Source organism: Lepidothrix coronata, unplaced genomic scaffold (genome assembly GCF_001604755.1).
Source record: "Lepidothrix coronata isolate B3197 unplaced genomic scaffold, Lepidothrix_coronata-1.0 Scaffold110, whole genome shotgun sequence".
In the NCBI taxonomy this organism is placed as follows: Eukaryota; Metazoa; Chordata; class Aves; order Passeriformes; family Pipridae; genus Lepidothrix; species Lepidothrix coronata.
Window position 1 is genome coordinate 728 of NW_016690290.1, and position 17,495 is coordinate 18,222.

A 17,495-nucleotide genomic window follows, 5' to 3' on the forward strand; every position below is an offset into this window, starting at 1 on the left:
TTGGCGAACTTCCGGGCAAGGGCCTTGGAGGACTTCCGGTTGCTCTCTACTTTCGGTGACCGAGTTTACCCAAATTAGCGTCCCTCCTCGCTAATTTCTGCGCTTTCACCCCAAAAATCTTCATGTCATTCCCCCCACACACACCCCGGGAGAGACGGGAGACCGCGAGTCCCGCCCTGCCGTCGGAACCGGCCCTTAACTTGAGCAGGGAGCCCTGCACCGGCACGAGAGCCAATGCGCATGCGTCGCCGTTCCCGCTCCGGGCCGCCCTTAGTTACCACGTGATCTCCGGCGTCTTGCCAACGACTGCGCATGCGCCGGCGTCGTTACCTCGGCTTCCCCCTCCCACCCCGCCGCCCAACCGCCCGGCTTCGCTTTCTTCCTGCGGCTCCCCCTCCACTTTTTCGGCTCCCTGGGGTTCCCCCACCCACATTCTGGGGTCCCCTTCTCACATTTTAGGGGTGATGACCCCGCAATTTACGGTTGGGGGGGGCAGGAGAGGAAACGGGGTGCCCAAGAAGGGGTTTCTTTTTTTCTTTCTCTTTTATTTCCTTTTCATTTTATTTCCTTTTTAGTTTTTTTGCTTTTAATTTTTTTAATTTTCTTTTGTATTTTATATTTCCTTTTTTATTTCATTTATTTTTTATTCTCTTTATTTTTCATTTTCTCTCCCAGTGCTCCCCAGTAACACCCAGTGCTCCTCAACAACCCTCAGTAACACCCAGTGCTCCCCAGTGCACCCTAGTAACACCCAGTGCTCCCCAACATCCCCCAGTAACACCCAGTGCTCCCCAAAAATTGACCCAAAACCGACCCAAATCATCCCAAAAACTGACCCAAAACTGACCCCAAAAACTGACCCAAATCATCCCAAAAGCTGAGACTCTGGAGTCTTTCCCCAGGCCACCCAGCTGCTTTGCAGTCTGAGCTGGCACCTCCACTGTGCAGGACTTGTGCCATTTAGGCGAGCACCAGCATATCCCGCCCCCCTTCCCCCTCTCACCGTGGAACCAGAGGTGCCGACATGGGACCATGGCACGACAGAGAGGCTGTTCCTATGTAATTCACCATTGCACACAGACCAGAAAATAGGTTCAAAGTGTATGCAACATTTTATTGAAAAAATACGAATGTTCTGTACATAAAGTACAACTTAATGGGCTTAATAAAATCTCGAGAGACTTATTGGTTAATACAGGTCTTCTTTTCTTCTTCTCCCTCTAAGGGCATAAAGCACAAACCGAAGCAGCAGGTCCCCTGTACTTGTGCAAGTGCCATCCCATCGCTGTGCGTGCAGCATAGCACCTGTCTCTACACACAGGACTCTAACATGCTCAATGTACTTTGATGGATGGTCTGCAAGAAATTTAAAGCATGAAAGAACTGCCCAGGACTGGTCTTGCAATCCACTGATGATTCAGAATTTATTGTGAGATCTCTGTTCTTCTAAACAGTCTGCATCTGCATATCCAATATTTCTGACAAATAAATACAAAAATAAATAGGGATCTGGCCTCACAGAACCTGAAGTCTCAGAAGCAACACAACCTATAGTAAGCTACATACATCATTTCAACTATATCAACATAATTTATTTAAATCTCTATCAATAAGTGTATTAAAAGTATAAATTCTTACCCAATACTGAGAGTTTAATTCTGGAAATAAATCCAGAAAAAGAAAGCTTTTCAGTCCTCTCTTACAGTTTAGTGTGCTCTTAGAAAATGCTTTATAGCTGAACTTCAGCAGAAAGTAGCTGCTATATAATGTACTTCTATTCCCCAATCCTAATAGAAAAAGCTTTTTAAATCTTTTTACAATAACTGGCTTTTATGTCCTACCTTTACATACAGTTACTAAAAATACTGCACATAGCAGTGCTGACTAAAATTAGGTTTAGTGTTAAAACTACATGCACAAATGCTGGAGTCCCAAAGCAGAAACTGAATAATGTGGCAGCTTCACAATTAATTTATGTTGCTAATTGGATGGTGTAACAAATACTGCAATCCCAAAAGATATGTATGTTGTAAATGGAAAGACAATGAGTAGGACTGGATGAGGAGAAAGTTAGGCAAAAACCTTTTTTCTTCTCCATTTAAAACTGGAATGTCACCAAGAAGGTAAATGTAGACCAGTGTTAGAAGCTTCTAAATCAGGAGTAAATGGTGATGACTTCTCGGCCGCCGCCTCTAACAAGTAATACCCTCTCCAGACCCTCAGTCAAGACTTCTAGAAACTCCATGTCTGTTTCAGTAAGTCAAGGACAAAAGAAATATCAAAACCAAAATAGGGTGATTAGCCCCTGTATTGGGTTTACATGGCAATGCTTATGTGAGGTGAGACCAGAGGCTGCCCCCATGTCAGACAGACAGTTGCATGCAGCTCCAAAACAAATCCACCACGGCCTAAAGCTGAGCCTGTCAGAGATGCTGGTGGCACCAGGTGACAGTCACACTCCCTCCCATGAATACTGAGCAGTTTTCAGTCAAGTGGCTCAGCCTCTCTAGGGAGGGGTAGAGAAATATGCATTACCCATTACCTTGAGTTTAAAATCTCTCCTGAGATGTGGTTCAAACCCACTTTATTCTAAGAGGAATGTTTTTATCCTTTCTGGTGAAACAAGCTATTACAGCTACTAGCACTATCTAGATTTAGGGGAAAACAACCATTTGGTATGTCATTTTTTTTTTGGCACACATTAAATTAATGGTACAAATCAAGGCTGAAGAGCAGCTGTGGACAGCAGCAAACTTTGGCACCAACGATCTCTCTCCAGCTCACAACCCTCAGCTCTGATCTTGCTTAAGGGAATCATGTAAGTATTCCTCTAAAAACCAAAGTACTGTGACTTTGAATCTTTATCTTACCAGAGCCTTGTACTTGGACCTAAGCCCCAAACTCTGACGTGTGAGTATGCCTGAGATATTCCCTTCTCTTTCAGGACTTCCTTTTGACTCAAGTTCAGACGCTGCTCTGCCCAGAGCACTGGCTGCTGTGAATGCCTTCTTAAATATCTGCTACGTCCACTATTGAGAATTAAATTAAACTAACAAATAAAATCAAGTAAGAATTTAGATAAGACTAAATTCAAACCTTCAAACAAGGCTTCCATAGCAACCAGTGGCAACTTTTACTTTAAGCAACTTTAAGCAATTACTACCCTACAAGCCACAAGACAGTACCCTCCACTCAGTGGACACTTTATCACATATCACAGCTCGACAGTACTGGTGGCAAAATAAATTCAAGAGCATAGATTAAAGACCTTCTGTGTGGCCCAGGTCTTGCCTGAAAGGATACAGTTTTCATCCCCATCAGTATTCTTTGGAGGACCAGGCATGTTGAGGAGCACAAGTCTGGCATCATGAGATCTATTTACAATAACTTCATTTAGCTTCACTGCTGTGTGCATCCTTCGGACATTAGACTGGTTCCTGCAGAAAAAGCACATTCAGACTTACTGTTAGAAACATGCCTCTGAAAACTGAATTATTAAAAAGGCCCTTAAAAGTATACCTTAATCTCCTAAAAACGCTGCAGAATGTCAACTCAACATACAGTGTTTTTTCACACAATGATGAAGATACAAAAGAGATTTTAGAGTTCTTCAGGTACAACTAGTCTGTCGGTAAGATCTCTGGAGTCAAGTCACCAGTTTACAAAATTACTTCGCTCTTCAAAAGTACATTTTATCAAGATGATTTAGTCTTGCATAAGAAGTTAAAGTGCAATTGTACAAGGGGATGTGCTCTTTGACCGTGGACACCCGTGACTGCAGAGCCTTCCCTTACAGCAGCCCTGTCCAGAACCCCTCGCACGCACAGAAGCACAGGTCACGCACCACTCCATTCTCAGTACCAGAAAACTCCTTCTCAAAAACATCAGGACTAAGTAGAAGACCAGCACCATTGCACTCCACACTTCCCATGAGCACACTTCCCTCTTTGTGTTGAACAGCAGCTGGCATCTCCAGAGAAAGCCTGGCTTACTACAGACTGTAATCACATGGTAGGGAAATACAGGATCGCAGCCTACAAAGGGCTGGATGTATGTCTCCTATAGGGCTTTTCTAAGAGAGAGCAATAAGGATGTGACCCTCTCCTTCAGCTGGACACTAATCCACCTCTCTGCCTGGCTATTTACAACACTTTTACCCAGGTATCCTTAAAATCTCAATCACGCTTTTAAACTCGAGTAGACACTTGTTTCAAACGTTATGGGAGAAAAGGGAATAGATGCATGATCTCATATGCCTCCGCTCCTTAAGAATCCAGGCTAAGAGAGGTAACGGCATTATTTATTCAGAATACATTAACACAAAATAACATCAGTTCATGCAGGAATTGAACTTGAAAGCATCCTTTGGGGATTTCGAGCCAGGGAATGTTTCCTTCTTACAGGAAATCAAACACTATTTTGGTAACATAAAAGGAAATACAATACAGAAATAAACTTATCAAAGGGAGAATTTATTTACAGCTTTGAGGATTTTCCACTTGGGTTTTTTCCTTCATTTTAATATATTAAAAACAAGTATTAGTAGAAACAAATCAAATATGAATCTTTGGTTTCATTAATTCAGTTTTGCTTGATATGACTGAAAGTCTTTAGTAACTTCACTGCTCTTCTAAATATTCAGTCTTGCAAAGAAATAATTTATATAGCTAGAAAATAGAAGATGCAGTGGGAAGAACCATGTTTATTATACCAACAGCACAATTTACCCGCTGTGAACTATCTCGCTGTTACTTATTTAATTTCTTATGTTCTTATTTAATTTGGAGCAAGGACACCCTCTGTCTTCACATCAGGTTCAGAAAGCCAGAGTATGTTTATACATACTCTGTGAGGAAGAAACCAGCAGCAGGAACCACATACCGTCATTAACTGTGTATAGTTTTGGAAAGGGAATTGAGAACTGAACATCTGGTTTTCTCTAAAGCGATATTTAAAATTGTCATCTCCCCAGTGATTCAAAGGTGTAGGCTGTAACAAAGGGCTTGCTTAGTGGCCAGAAACCACCAGAAAAAACATCCTAGCAGTACAGAACTGCTAGGAACTGTGGAACGAGAGTTTCTCTAAATGAGTAATGTTTCCACCTGCTTGTGTCATACTCTGCTTAAGAAAACAGGTTCAGACCCGTAATTGTTTTCTATCCGGACTTAGTTCTTGTCAGGACAACTCTTGTAGTTTGTTACAACCTACTTATAATGATTCTTAGCTTAAGTAGCTAATCCTGCTCCCTTTAAAACATTGTTAAGACTGCTCAACTCTAATGCCTTTGCTTTTCTTCTATCATTACATCATACAGTTTTCCTGATTTTAGTTGAGAAAATGAAGTCTTCCCTCTCAACCATCTTAATGTACTTCTAAGTTCAATAACAAACTTACAAGTTTTCCCACTCTCTGAAAGCATGGAAGAGGAAAAAGTACAGGTAGTTAACACCAAATTCAGCAGAATTTCTACAGTATGATTCAGCCTAAAACAGAATTGAATTATGATTTATTAGGAAGAAAAATCTGGAACTCTGCCAAATATGCAAAACTGACTAACTGAACTCTTCATGTAAGATGTAGGACATCAAAGAAGTCACAGGAGATTCAGACATTTTTATACAAAACCAAAATAGACCTTTACTTCTAGCTCCTCATGGGGCACACACATGGTAACCGCAGCTGTTGTTACATGTCAGTGCTCCTTCAGCAGCAAGTCTGTCTCAGAGGGTTTTATCACACATATATTCTATTCCAAGTCATTAATCACCATCTCCACAGCTTCTTCCCTTCTGCCTTAAACATCCACAGTACATATTAGATAGTGAAGTTATCAAGACTTTTCGTTTAATTCTGATTAGATCAGTGAAATTATCGATCTGCTGTGTTCTACTGAGGTATTTGGGAGACTAGAAAAGTTGTTATAGGACTTAACAGCTCCAATTTGAAATTTGGCTATACCAAGTAAAACATTGAGGGCTGTGTGCCACATTTAATTGGTTAGAGATTTTTCAGGAGGCTAACTGCTGTCTTTTGAGTAGTCAGGCCTTAATGTTGATTGTCCAAGTCTAAACCAAGGATTATGAAACAAAAGATAATAAAAGCAGAGCACATGTAGAGTTTCGGGAGGTGCAAGGTGTTCACTTAGACAAGACTCACGGCTTAATGCTGATGAGATCTCTAAAGCTTCCCACAGCACTGCCTCGGTTCCGCTTCTCAGCATCACATTTCTCTTTTGTCCAGGTCATCTGGATATTCTCAGGAACTGGGTCCCCCTCATCTTCTTCATCTGAGTAGAGGCTCTCCAGGCGTGCTATTGAATGTCTGTCCTTTACCAGCTGAGCCTAGAGGGCACATGAACAACAAGGTGAACTCAGGGACTTTATTTTACGCTCTTTGGTTCTCTTCAAGCAATGAAAGGCTTTTTGTTCCATTGTATCTTTTATTTTGTCCAGTCAATTTAGCCTTTAAGACAGCTCTGATACCAGGCATCTGCTCTAGCCAATAATCTTACATACCAAATTGACTTTAAACAGTTTTGATGGGTGTAAGCTGTGCAGAATTTGGACTGACAGAGGCCTGTATCTATACAAGAAAAAGAAGTCAGTCTCACTCACATCATCACATGGTCAGAAACAACAGACAAGTCTGACTCAAAACTGACAACTAAAATAAGCTGGACAAACACATGCAGAAGAGTTAGATCACCTGCACCTTTCATAGCTACATGTCTTGTAAGTCCAAACTGGAATGACATCTTCAGTAGGAAAACAGGATATACTACAAAATGAGACAAATACCAGATATCCCATAGAAAGAAAAAAAACCAAGAACTACATACAATTTGGGGAAACAAAAAAGCTACACTAAAAGTATTTCCTTGCATCTTCAGAAAAATAAACTCAAGCAGCAGCTATATAACACACTACTAGGAAGGAACCTTTGCGTCACTCCCCTCAGCAGCCCAGAGCCAAGAACCACAAATGACATACCTCCCTTTCCCTCTCAGTTTTTGTCAGCCTCATTTGCCTCAGCATCTGAGATCTCTGCTCCATCATAAGAGTTCTCTCATAAGTATATGCTGAGATATCACTATTGTGCTGCAGAAATAAGGACAAATATTGTGCTTGTAATCAAGTGATAGCCAAATATCACCACTTGCATAATAAAGTGAAAAATGGGCTCAATTCCCTTACCATTTCTACCACTTCTACCTCTGCCTCTATTCGGAGTTGATAGAGGAAAGTAGCCAAATCCTTCTTCATCTGGATGCTGTTATCATCCATCTGAGCTACAGTAAAAATTCTCATTTTGCATTTTCTCCAAACCTGATGAGAGAAAACAAACTCTCGGGATTTGAACCAATAATATTCTGCTCTACAAAACAAACTTCATAATATATCCACTTGCATTTATCAATACAGGGTCTACTACTGGACCTTGTTTCTTTAAACTAATGCACGCAGAAGTAAGTAGGTTCTGACTAGCTGCTTACTTTGTGCTGTTTGAGAAGAAAAGGAAGCAACATCAACATGCCTCCATCATGCACAATCCACCACACATCAATATTGCCTTCGTTGTAACGCTCATGGTTGCTGGGGTAGAAAGACACATTTTTGGGAACCAGCAGAGCCAGGTGGGCTGCAGTTGTGCAGCGAACAGTACCTGGCCAAAAGGGGAAGAACACAGTTACTTCCAGTTCTGCAAGAATGCTCTATCATTAAAACAAACAAAAAAAAAGTTACTCACTAAGCAAATGTCAGCAAACCATAAAAGAAATCACTTAAATAAAGAAAAGTTTGTACAGTAAGACTTGCATAGACAGGTTGGTCCAAATGACAAAGCCAGGATAAAGCAAACTCACAGGAACACAAGCCCTATTTCACATTTGAAATCAAATCAGCAATCTCAAAAGCTAAGTCTGAGGAGAAATCATCTGCTCTGGGTTAAGTAACTGGACCATAGATGAAGGAGAAGGATAGAGGCAAGGAGAGTGTTATTCAGTAGTGAAGGACAAGTTGAAAGATAGATAATCTTTGTGACAAAACAGAGATTATCAGAGAAACAAATTATAGTTTGCCATGAAACCAGCATCTCTCAAGTCCATAATTTTTTAACCATGAATTTTAGCTGCCAGATTAATCTTTGAGCATCTTTCATAGGTATTTTACTTACAGGAAGTGGCATTTCAAACAGAGCAGTTTTGTGAGAAATTATCTACTTCACCATCAATACTAGAAAAAAACAGACTAAAACCCAAAACCAATTTCACAAGGATACTGTTAAAATCCCCTGTGTTTACCATGTGTATAATAAACATCTCTGTTCATGATGTCTGATCACACAGAGCCTTTAAAGCTCACCTATAAATGTCTTCCAAGATCTTGGATCTTCACTTTGTCTCCAGCCATAGGGCCATCCCAACACCACAGTGTTATGCTTCATGCCACCTAGTCCACAGGACTGGATTAAGTGAGCAATTCCTTCTCGAACTTTATTGGCTACAACTACTTGACAAAATCCCTTAACCTTCTCAATTTCCATCATATTCTTAATAGTCTGCAAGAGAGACGAGGAAAACCTTCAGAACCAAAAGGAACTCCTAGTATTTCCCAATCACGTGATTGCTATGTCAATTCCTGGTTCACGTGTCCATAGGTAATACACATTTCAATGCAAAGTTCTGCTCATCTGCTTTCCTTAATAAAACAAAAGAGAAAATACCCACTAATTGTGTGTAATACTTGTTTCAAATAGAGTTTTCTTCCAAACATAATCACTTCTAACAGATTAAGATTAGGGTTTTTTCGTTTGTGCCATCATCTCCTATTCACCGTAGTAGTTAGTGATATCTGTGTTACTATCTCACTCTCCATTTTCTAATCCTATAACACTCACCTTTTTTAACCCAAGGCCAATTGACTTCATTGGGATTTCCAGTTTCTGATTACCAAGTAACATGCTGTGTTTATATTAAATTTACAAATATAAGCACCAAATCCACACACCTATCAAGTGTACCCTTCATTTGTTTAAAAACTAAACTTGGTCAACACATGGCCCATGAATTAGTTTTACTTTGGTAACAATTTTCCTATACAAAATGCCTCTGGGGAAGAAAACAGATCTGCTGATGTTATACAGATGTAAACAGGGCTACGATATCGTGTTTATAGAATGAGAGAGATTAAGTAATTTATTAACAAATTTTCACGACCATCCTTCAATGCTTTTTGGAATAAATTTATCAGCACACTGAAAAAGGCAAAGCACATTTGCTGAGTTTGACAGTTACTGAAATGCTACTTGGGATGTTCAGAAAGCTAAATAGTCCTCTTCCCTCCATTAAGCAGCATGTAGAATTTCCATAGTAATTATTCCTTATAAATTAAGACTGTTACATGCAGTAAGGCTGTTTACATAATATTTGAGCGTTGATCTTGCATTCCCAAAGCCACAATTGGCAGCTGAACCATGTTTGCAAGCCCTTTACTGAACAGCTGTAGTACTGCTCAACTAGTCCTATGTTTCATGGAAGCCTTATTAACACGCTTTTTTCCATGCATGTTTGGGAAACAAAATTTCGCATTACCTGCCCACTCACCCCTTTCTACTTCAGGAATTTGTTTAACACACTGACCTGTTCAGCAGCCTGGGCTTCTCCATAAGTTTCCAAGAAATTCCCTTGGATCACTGATCCTATGATAGTCAAACCTTTACCAGCTTTCAACTGGGATGCAAATGTTAACAATCTAGGGTATTTTACATGCAAATCTTCGTCAAGTTTCAGAAGCACCAGCAACTGAGGCCTGGAGAAAATAAAAAAGGCAATGTCCTTTTTACCTAAAGCTTTAACAAAAACACTTGTAAAAAACTGCTTCTCATCACTTATATTGTGCTTGAATATTAACTCTGAAACAATATGTTCTTTCTGTATCTCACATATTAGAAGAGTTTTACTTAATATTTTATTTCTCTTGATTAAAAGCAGATGTGAAATACTGTGGGAATTCTGCTACTGCATTGTGTTGACAGTAATGAAACCCATTGATATACCTAGGTTAAGAAGCTTGCACTAGCATTTTATTCACAGGCTTGTTTTTCAAGGCTCTTTTAAGTACTGTTAGAGCACACAATATGTGTTCATACTTTAAGGCTGTTCTCCCAGATCTATCTGGATATTTGTGCCAAGAAAATATTTGTAGTCTGTATTCAGAAACCTGGCACATGGAAAACACAAATATTTTCATCTCAACACAGATCCCACCTGTCTTCTGTCCCTTAAGGTGTTGCTACATAGCAATTAAATTATTTCCTGTCTTAAGTTATGGCTGAGCAAGTATAAAAATATCTATAAAACTCTGTCTCAGGTAGATCCCTAGTCCTCTTGTTCAGAACCCAGGAGTTGTGCGATGCCGGACCGAGAGGAGGGTTCTTGCCCACTTAATCTGTTTTCAACACATAAAGTCAGAGGGAATAATGCTGGTCACTGTTTCAGTTTCTTGACCTCTGGACCTCTGAACTCACAGACTCCACAGTTTCCCCAGGTTCCACTTTGGAATTCACCAATTTTGAGTCCAACTAAAGATCCAAAAGGCATGAAAGGTCTGCCCATACAGGGCCCATGCGGTAGGGCTTGCCAGTGACGAGGCAGCTTACTGCAGTCAATACTTCTTTTTTAACATTCTGGGCATTTAAATTCATTCACACAGACCAAAAGCATCTTGTTTAGAGTCCAGTTTAATTCCTTAAGTGTAAGTAGATAACCATGACAGTGCATTCTATCAGTCTGAGATGAGTACCTCCAGTTCTTTGTGTGTGGAGGGCCCTCCTCCAGTCTGAGTAAGGCATATCTTGCCGCGCTGAGCGAAAGGCCCCGGATACCATCACCCCACTCCTTCTCCGCACTGTGAAGAACACACAGTTTAGCCAACATGTGGTTCCATGAGCATTTAACTGCACACCTACAGTCAGGCTATAGACACACCAGTATCTTAAAATGAGTTTAATAACATGATACATAGCACACATCACATGTATATTTATCATTTGTACATGAATGTCTGATGTCACATGAGAAAAATGCAAATGTTTCAGTCAAATACATATGACACCACCACCATTCTGGGATTAATTCATAATCAACGCTCCACTATGGACGAAGCCTCCCAAGCATATACAAACATCTGGCACTCCACAATACCTGGTTGAGTCATTAAGCCAAATTATTTTATACAGCCATACTGCAGCATCCAACATTATCAGTCTCAGGCAAGCCAATCTGTAGATTCAGCTTTTCAAGGACTGTTCTTGACAGACCTTTGCACCAGATAAATTGGAATTAGATATTGCCATCAGCTGTTCTGGGCCTGAAGCAATCATGTGCCACAGACAGCAGGAAAATAAACCCCAACCAGTTTTCTGCTTTCTGTGACTCAAGTTTCACCAAGCACCTTTAAAGGTTTAACTACAAAGCACTTCAGGGGCTTTTGTTTAGCACTGATACAGTAAAATAATTAAAAAACATGAACTAATAAGGAATGTCTTCAAGTTATCTCTGTACAGTGCCTTCTCCAAACGTGAACACTAGAGATAATTCATTAAAAAACAGATCCAATTCTCCCTTCCTACCCAATTTTATCCAGTTAATACTTACCCTTGGTATTCAATGTACTTGTAAATCATGCCTGCAATAAGCATTGCTACCAAAGCATAATACCAAGAAGAAATGAACATCAGTGCCAGGCAAATACTCATGCCTAAAAATGAGAGGGCCCTAAAGGAAAAAGCAAAGGTATTACTAATTAGTGGGGCAGAAAAACCTTAAAAACAAATTACACTCTTGCTCTTTTTTCTTTCAACTGTCTATTCTAAACTGACAGTGAAAGTAAAGATTCCAAGGGATCTCCCCAGTCCCCATTAGTTTTAGTATCCTGCTGTTGAAATTAAACTCTCATGCCATTACACATCTGGGTCTGGTTCACTAAGAATATCGTATCAATGTACTGCCCGCTCCCTCATGGAGAGGGTTCTTCTCAAGCCCTCACTGCAGATTACAGACCTGGCCTTTTGCTTACCAGTGATAGTATTTGAAGCGAGGCCGCCAGTTTGGAGTTCGCAGAAGTGTCTGTACTGCACATGCCAGATTAACAAAGAGGTAACACATCAAGAAAAACCTGACAAGCAAAAAAAGTGCAAAACCTTTTAGAACGCACATTTAGAGATTCTGTCGCACACAATCACAATTAATTTACAGTCAAAATCCAGCTGCTCTGTCACATGTGCCTGTGATTTTTATTAGCTTGGACTATCAGTATAAAGTAGTCAGAACAATTTTTTAATTAGATCAAGTTAGATCTATTCACATCATCAGTGCTGTCTTTGCTCTGTGATAAAACTGTTTTCCCAAACCAAATAAAATATACTAAAAACTTGACTATTCACAGAATACTCCACAGCAGAAACAAATGTATATGAAAAGTCTGAAGTCAGAGGATTCACAGAAATAATGAAAGTGGAATTCAGACTCCAGTAATTTGCTTTATGGTTAAAGCTATGGTTCTGAAAGACAATCAAACTAGCAACATTCAAAAGAGTATTCTTAATCCCACCCCTCCCTTAACAGCAACTAGCCTGTTTCTTACATTGAGAGAATTGGAGCCACCATGTCAAGTGAAGCAATCAGGATTCCCAGCTCAGCAATCAATGCTGTTAACAGAAGAGCCCATGTCGGTTCACCATTCGCTTTTCCATGACCAAAGATCTGAAAAACAGAAACATTAAGCATACCTGCCAAGTATTTCATAAGGCTGTAATGGAAAAAAAGCAGATTATATTTTTAAAAACAGTAGTAATTTTCCTACATAATTCCTTCTCTAGAGCAAGGAAGTTATTCTAATGTCCTTTTGTGCTTCATTGAATTAGATATTCAACTTCTCGATAAAATTACCACATAACATCTAATCAAACTCCTTAACAGTATTCCTAGTTTTTAACAAAGGAAAAAAAGCATCAAAACAAAAAATATCGACTCTCACTTCAGTGCTGGGCAAACTAGGGAAAACAAATCTGATTTCCAAGAGCATAAAGTCAAGCAGCTGGTTAGGCAGTATGTACAGAATGCGTTTTTAAGATGTACGAACCCACAGGAAAGGGATGATGTTGTCCTTGGCTATGGCTTGCAGCAGCCGGGGGGCTCCAGTGAGGCTCTGCAGACCTGCCCCACAGGTGGAGAAGAAGGATCCTATCACAATGACCCACGGTGAGGGCCATGACAGGGTACCCACCACCAAGTTCTTGTTCACCGCATCACCATACCTGCAGAGAGGGACAGGGAGCATTCAGTTGAGACTCAGGTTTGGGTTTTTGGGTCAGTGTTAAGATGTCATTTAAATATTATTAAATATTATTAAATACTATTAAATATTATTTTCTTGATCAGGAAATATAGAAAGTAGTAAACAAACTGAGTTACTTTTGATACACATATAGGAAGTGTCTGCAGCCTGATTCCAACAGTTTGAAAACTTTCTTTTCATTATATATATTTTAAAATTCTTGTATTATCACCACATTATTTCTCACTTTCACCTAGAGAAATGCAAGAATTAAGACACAGGATGGAAGATCTGAGGGAACCATGCCAGAAAGCATCAAATCAAATACAAGTAGATTACCAAAACAGTGATTACAATTTACATACAAATATGGTTTTAAAAGGCACCCGTAAGTAAAAGCCAAAAAAAACTAAGGGCAGGGAGATTTGTAGGGGGAAGGAGGAGGCAAGATGGAAAAGAATACCTACTCTGCAAAAAAGAAAATGAAAGGAGAGCATTAAAGCAGTACAACTTACTTATCTCTCAGGACAACACCTTCTATGCAGGCTCCAAATAATAATACACAACTGAAGTCTTGAGGACAGAGTGTGCTAAGGAAGTAAGATTTCTTAAGATGTGGCAGAAGAAAACCCCCATAGAAAGTATCGTGGAAAGGAGAGTATGTGCCTCCGTCCCACAGTATTTGCACTGCAGCACCTCCACAAGTACATCATAAAGCTATGAGCAAATTAATGTCTCACAGCTCACAGAAAGCTTCTTATGTTAAAGTAACAAAGTTGTTCTTCTAAGTTTCAGTTTTTAAAACAGTTTTAAATGTTCTGATAAAGGAAACAAAATCAAATGAAGCATTTTTATACTAAAATGTCAATTTAATCTTCTGCTAGTATAGAGGCTGATATTAAACTATCTTTCTTTTCTCCCTCCTTTCCCTGTGTCTGAAGATATTTTGAACATACAGGAACCCATTACCTTGCATGTTCCTATCTGTGGCCTCTGATGGCATTCACGTCACCAGTAGGTCTTTGACTATGAGGTTTGTTATTAAACTGTACTGCTGCTGCACTGTGCAGGACAAAATACCTTAGGCTTTTTGGATCTGGCAATCCATAAAGTTTTTGATCTTGTGAGTTAAGTTCACACGAATGGTTAAATCCTAAGTTCTACCCCTGACATGCAACTGTAGATTACAAAGTGTAATAAAAGGGGAAACGTGGCTCCCTCCTAAAAACCACGGTGTGAGGCTCCCACAGGGTGGCGTATGAAACCCACACATCAGTTACTGAGTCAGTTCGAAACTGCCAACAGAGTTGGGCGTTATGTCTGTGACCTGGTTTAATATTTATTATGTTCATAGGAAATGCTGACTTCTTCATACAGGGCCAGTTCCCAAAATAACAACTGGGGAAGGCTGTGCTCCTAAGAAGCTGGGACAAGCAAGCTGGGATCTTGATTTACAGTTAAGCAAGGTTTGGCAAAAAACAGGAATGGAACAGCAGAATTTCCAGGAAAGTCACCATCTCAGCCAGCTGCCCTTTGGGTGGGATTTATTCAGAAAGCTCTTTTGACTTTTCTTCTTTTTAATCTCCTATGTTGAAAAATTGTCATTTAGGACATCAAGAGCTAGATGAAGCTGAAAGACTTTGGTTTAATCTCTTTAGCAGGAGAACAGAGATGAAGTCAGTCTTTCCTAAGCAAAGCCCTTGTGGTTCTAATCCCAGAAGAGCTGAAAAAAGCCTCGGAAACGTCTAGTTTCATTTCTAACTCCAGTTTATCTTGTCCTAAAATGTTCAAGACAACCTATAGTCCTTAAAGTCACTTCAAATAAAAGGCCTGAAAAGCTGTAGATCACTGTGTAGCAAAGAACAGCAATGGAAATGCAAAACAACAGAACCCACCACAAAAAGCAGGACGGAAAATAACAGGGTAATAATTCCAATGCTTTCAGCCCAAGGATTGTTGTTTTGTTGTTTGTTTGTTTTCTACAAGTCATACTCACACTGATAATTTGGTGACCTGAATGCAGTTCCACAAATCAGATACAATGTAGCAGCACTCTACTAATTATAAAAGGATACAGACTAGTGATGTGGTGACAATGGCAAGAATTGTTCCAACAGGAATGGATTTCTGTGCATCTTTGAGGTCCCCTGATCTGTTTGAACCAGCCATGATACCTGAAAGTACATTTGGATGTAAGATCACAGGGCAGGAAGAAGCTCAAAGCCCCATGATGCCCTCTTATCCCAGCATTCTCACCAGTCACCGAAGGGAAGAAGATGCCAACCAGCACCATGAAGGAAGTAGCAATATCTGAAAGCACGTACAGGTGCAGGTTGTTTTTCTGGCCTGCTACATCAACAGATGGGTGATGTGCTTTCTCCAGGATCTCTCCTTTCTCCAAATAATTGCTCCATAAGTTGTCTTCAAGGTTATTATCACACCACAGAAAAGAAAAGCACATTTCAGTTCAAACTCATTATATTATGTTCTCATTGTAATGGGTCTACAACTGAGGATTACAAATGCAGTTCAGTGATCAACACAAATGAAGACGTATACAAGTTACATGAAAGAAAATTTATACTGCGTGTTTTCAAAGGAATCTGTATCAAAAAAGCACAAATATGTATCAATAGCCTACTGAAGTCTAAGCAACTTATCCTTTATTATTACTAAATGTAACATTCTTTTAACTTCATACCTATTTTAACGCAAGGAAATACCGAATATATTTACGAACCGCCATACCACACACAGTAGCTCAGAGAATGCAAAGCAGCAATACTGAGCAGCTCTCTAGACAGGAACGGATTTGTTCTTCAGTCAGTGAAAGAATTACAGAATTGCACGTTTGGCATTTGAAATTTCACTAACAAATGCTGAGCCCATTTTAGAAACTAGAATGCTGGTTTCTGTGAAAATGGGAACCTTCAGCATTCAGCACCTGCACAAAGCAGCTGTTCCCTGGATTTTTTTTTCAATAATGAACACTTTTCAATGATATTATATTCAAGAGTGGGCAAAGCAGGAGACATACTATTTCTGTACAAGTACTCTTATCTTTCAGGACATAATCTTAACCTGTCTAAATGGAGAGTTGTCACTATGCAGAGTTATGAAAAACTTTAATAACTTAGTCATGTTAGTATAATTTATAATCATAGTTGACTTCCTGATGAAATCATGAGACGTACAAGGCATATTTAATCAATTTTACAGCAGACAAGTACTGTATCAGGACAAAAGTGCCCTCTCCTCTTTTTAAAGGTTATAAGATTTGGGTTTTTTTTATTGAAGATAATTTTCTTCACTGTCATTACATTTCTTCAGTCCCTCTTTCTTAACCAGCAGGGAAGAGTTCAACCCATTTCAATTGCTCAGCATGCCTCCTCTTTAAGGGAAAAAAATATTCTCCTATACCTATTAAAATGCCACTAGCAGCTCCCGGAATTCCTGCTATCTCAGAGACATTATTCATTAGGAAATATTCATCGCAGTGTTCTTCGGTTAAGTTTGTAGTGTGGCAGAAAAGCTCCCAAAGCTTAGAGGCCACAGTTATGTTATCCTTAACTATGGTTTTGGCACAAACATCAAAGTGATCTCTTGACAAAGTCCTGTTGCCCAACATGCAAATCCTGGAAGGGAAACATGAACACCAGGGTTATTGTATGTTACCAGGAAAATGAAATCCACCCTTCCCCATAGTTCTTCTTTCATATCATGGAAGCTTCAAGTTACTCTAGTCTGCTACATCATTTCTTACCTTCAAAAGGATGGTGGTAGCAGGACAAAGACTGTCTGTTCCCTTTAAGGGTCAGAGGTATAAAGCTACTTTTTCAACAGTTTTGGGAAAGGTATAAAAAGCTACGTCAATGTGATTTATTGAATTTGGTCAATTTACCTTAAACAATGAAAAGGGAAGATTAGGCCACTTTAGGTTGGGGAGGGTTGCATTTTTTGTTTGTTTGTTTGGGGGTTTTTTTGGTGTGTGTGTTGGCTTTTTTTGGGGAGGGAGGGCATTTTTTGTAAAAGAGAACTACTGAAGTGGAAGAAATTTAAAAAGTACTAGAATTCAAATTATTTAAATATATTTGAAATCTCATTATCCCAGTTTCTGTATAGTAGCACTTGAATGACCCTTGACATTTTAGCTTCACAATT

The 17,495-nt window shown here is 39.6% G+C and overlaps 1 protein-coding gene across 7 annotated transcripts in view; it reads right to left on the reverse strand.

Moving 5' to 3' along the window:
• Positions 1–1,089: 1,089 nt before the first annotated feature.
• SLC12A4 (solute carrier family 12 member 4) overlaps positions 1,090–17,495 on the reverse strand; it is a 46,903-nt gene continuing 30,497 nt past the window's right edge. For 4 of the 7 annotated variants that reach the window (XM_017824429.1, XM_017824431.1, XM_017824433.1 and 1 more), the window contains exons 8-25: positions 16,755–16,969; positions 15,591–15,755; positions 15,410–15,508; positions 13,850–13,907; positions 13,140–13,314; positions 12,642–12,760; positions 12,075–12,173; positions 11,654–11,773; positions 10,800–10,904; positions 9,638–9,806; positions 8,361–8,556; positions 7,493–7,662; positions 7,194–7,325; positions 6,990–7,097; positions 6,157–6,341; positions 5,395–5,409; positions 3,304–3,437; positions 1,090–2,247 (exon numbers count right to left, since the gene is read on the reverse strand). In XM_017824429.1, the coding sequence (XP_017679918.1) occupies positions 2,156–2,247; positions 3,304–3,437; positions 5,395–5,409; positions 6,157–6,341; positions 6,990–7,097; positions 7,194–7,325; positions 7,493–7,662; positions 8,361–8,556; positions 9,638–9,806; positions 10,800–10,904; positions 11,654–11,773; positions 12,075–12,173; positions 12,642–12,760; positions 13,140–13,314; positions 13,850–13,907; positions 15,410–15,508; positions 15,591–15,755; positions 16,755–16,969 (2,356 nt within the window). In that variant the 3' untranslated portion in view covers positions 1,090–2,155. The remainder of the gene's footprint in view (positions 2,248–3,303; positions 3,438–5,394; positions 5,410–6,156; positions 6,342–6,989; positions 7,098–7,193; positions 7,326–7,492; positions 7,663–8,360; positions 8,557–9,637; positions 9,807–10,799; positions 10,905–11,653; positions 11,774–12,074; positions 12,174–12,641; positions 12,761–13,139; positions 13,315–13,849; positions 13,908–15,409; positions 15,509–15,590; positions 15,756–16,754; positions 16,970–17,495) is intronic. The other 3 variants (XM_017824430.1, XM_017824434.1, XM_017824428.1) reach the window with 1 other exon arrangement.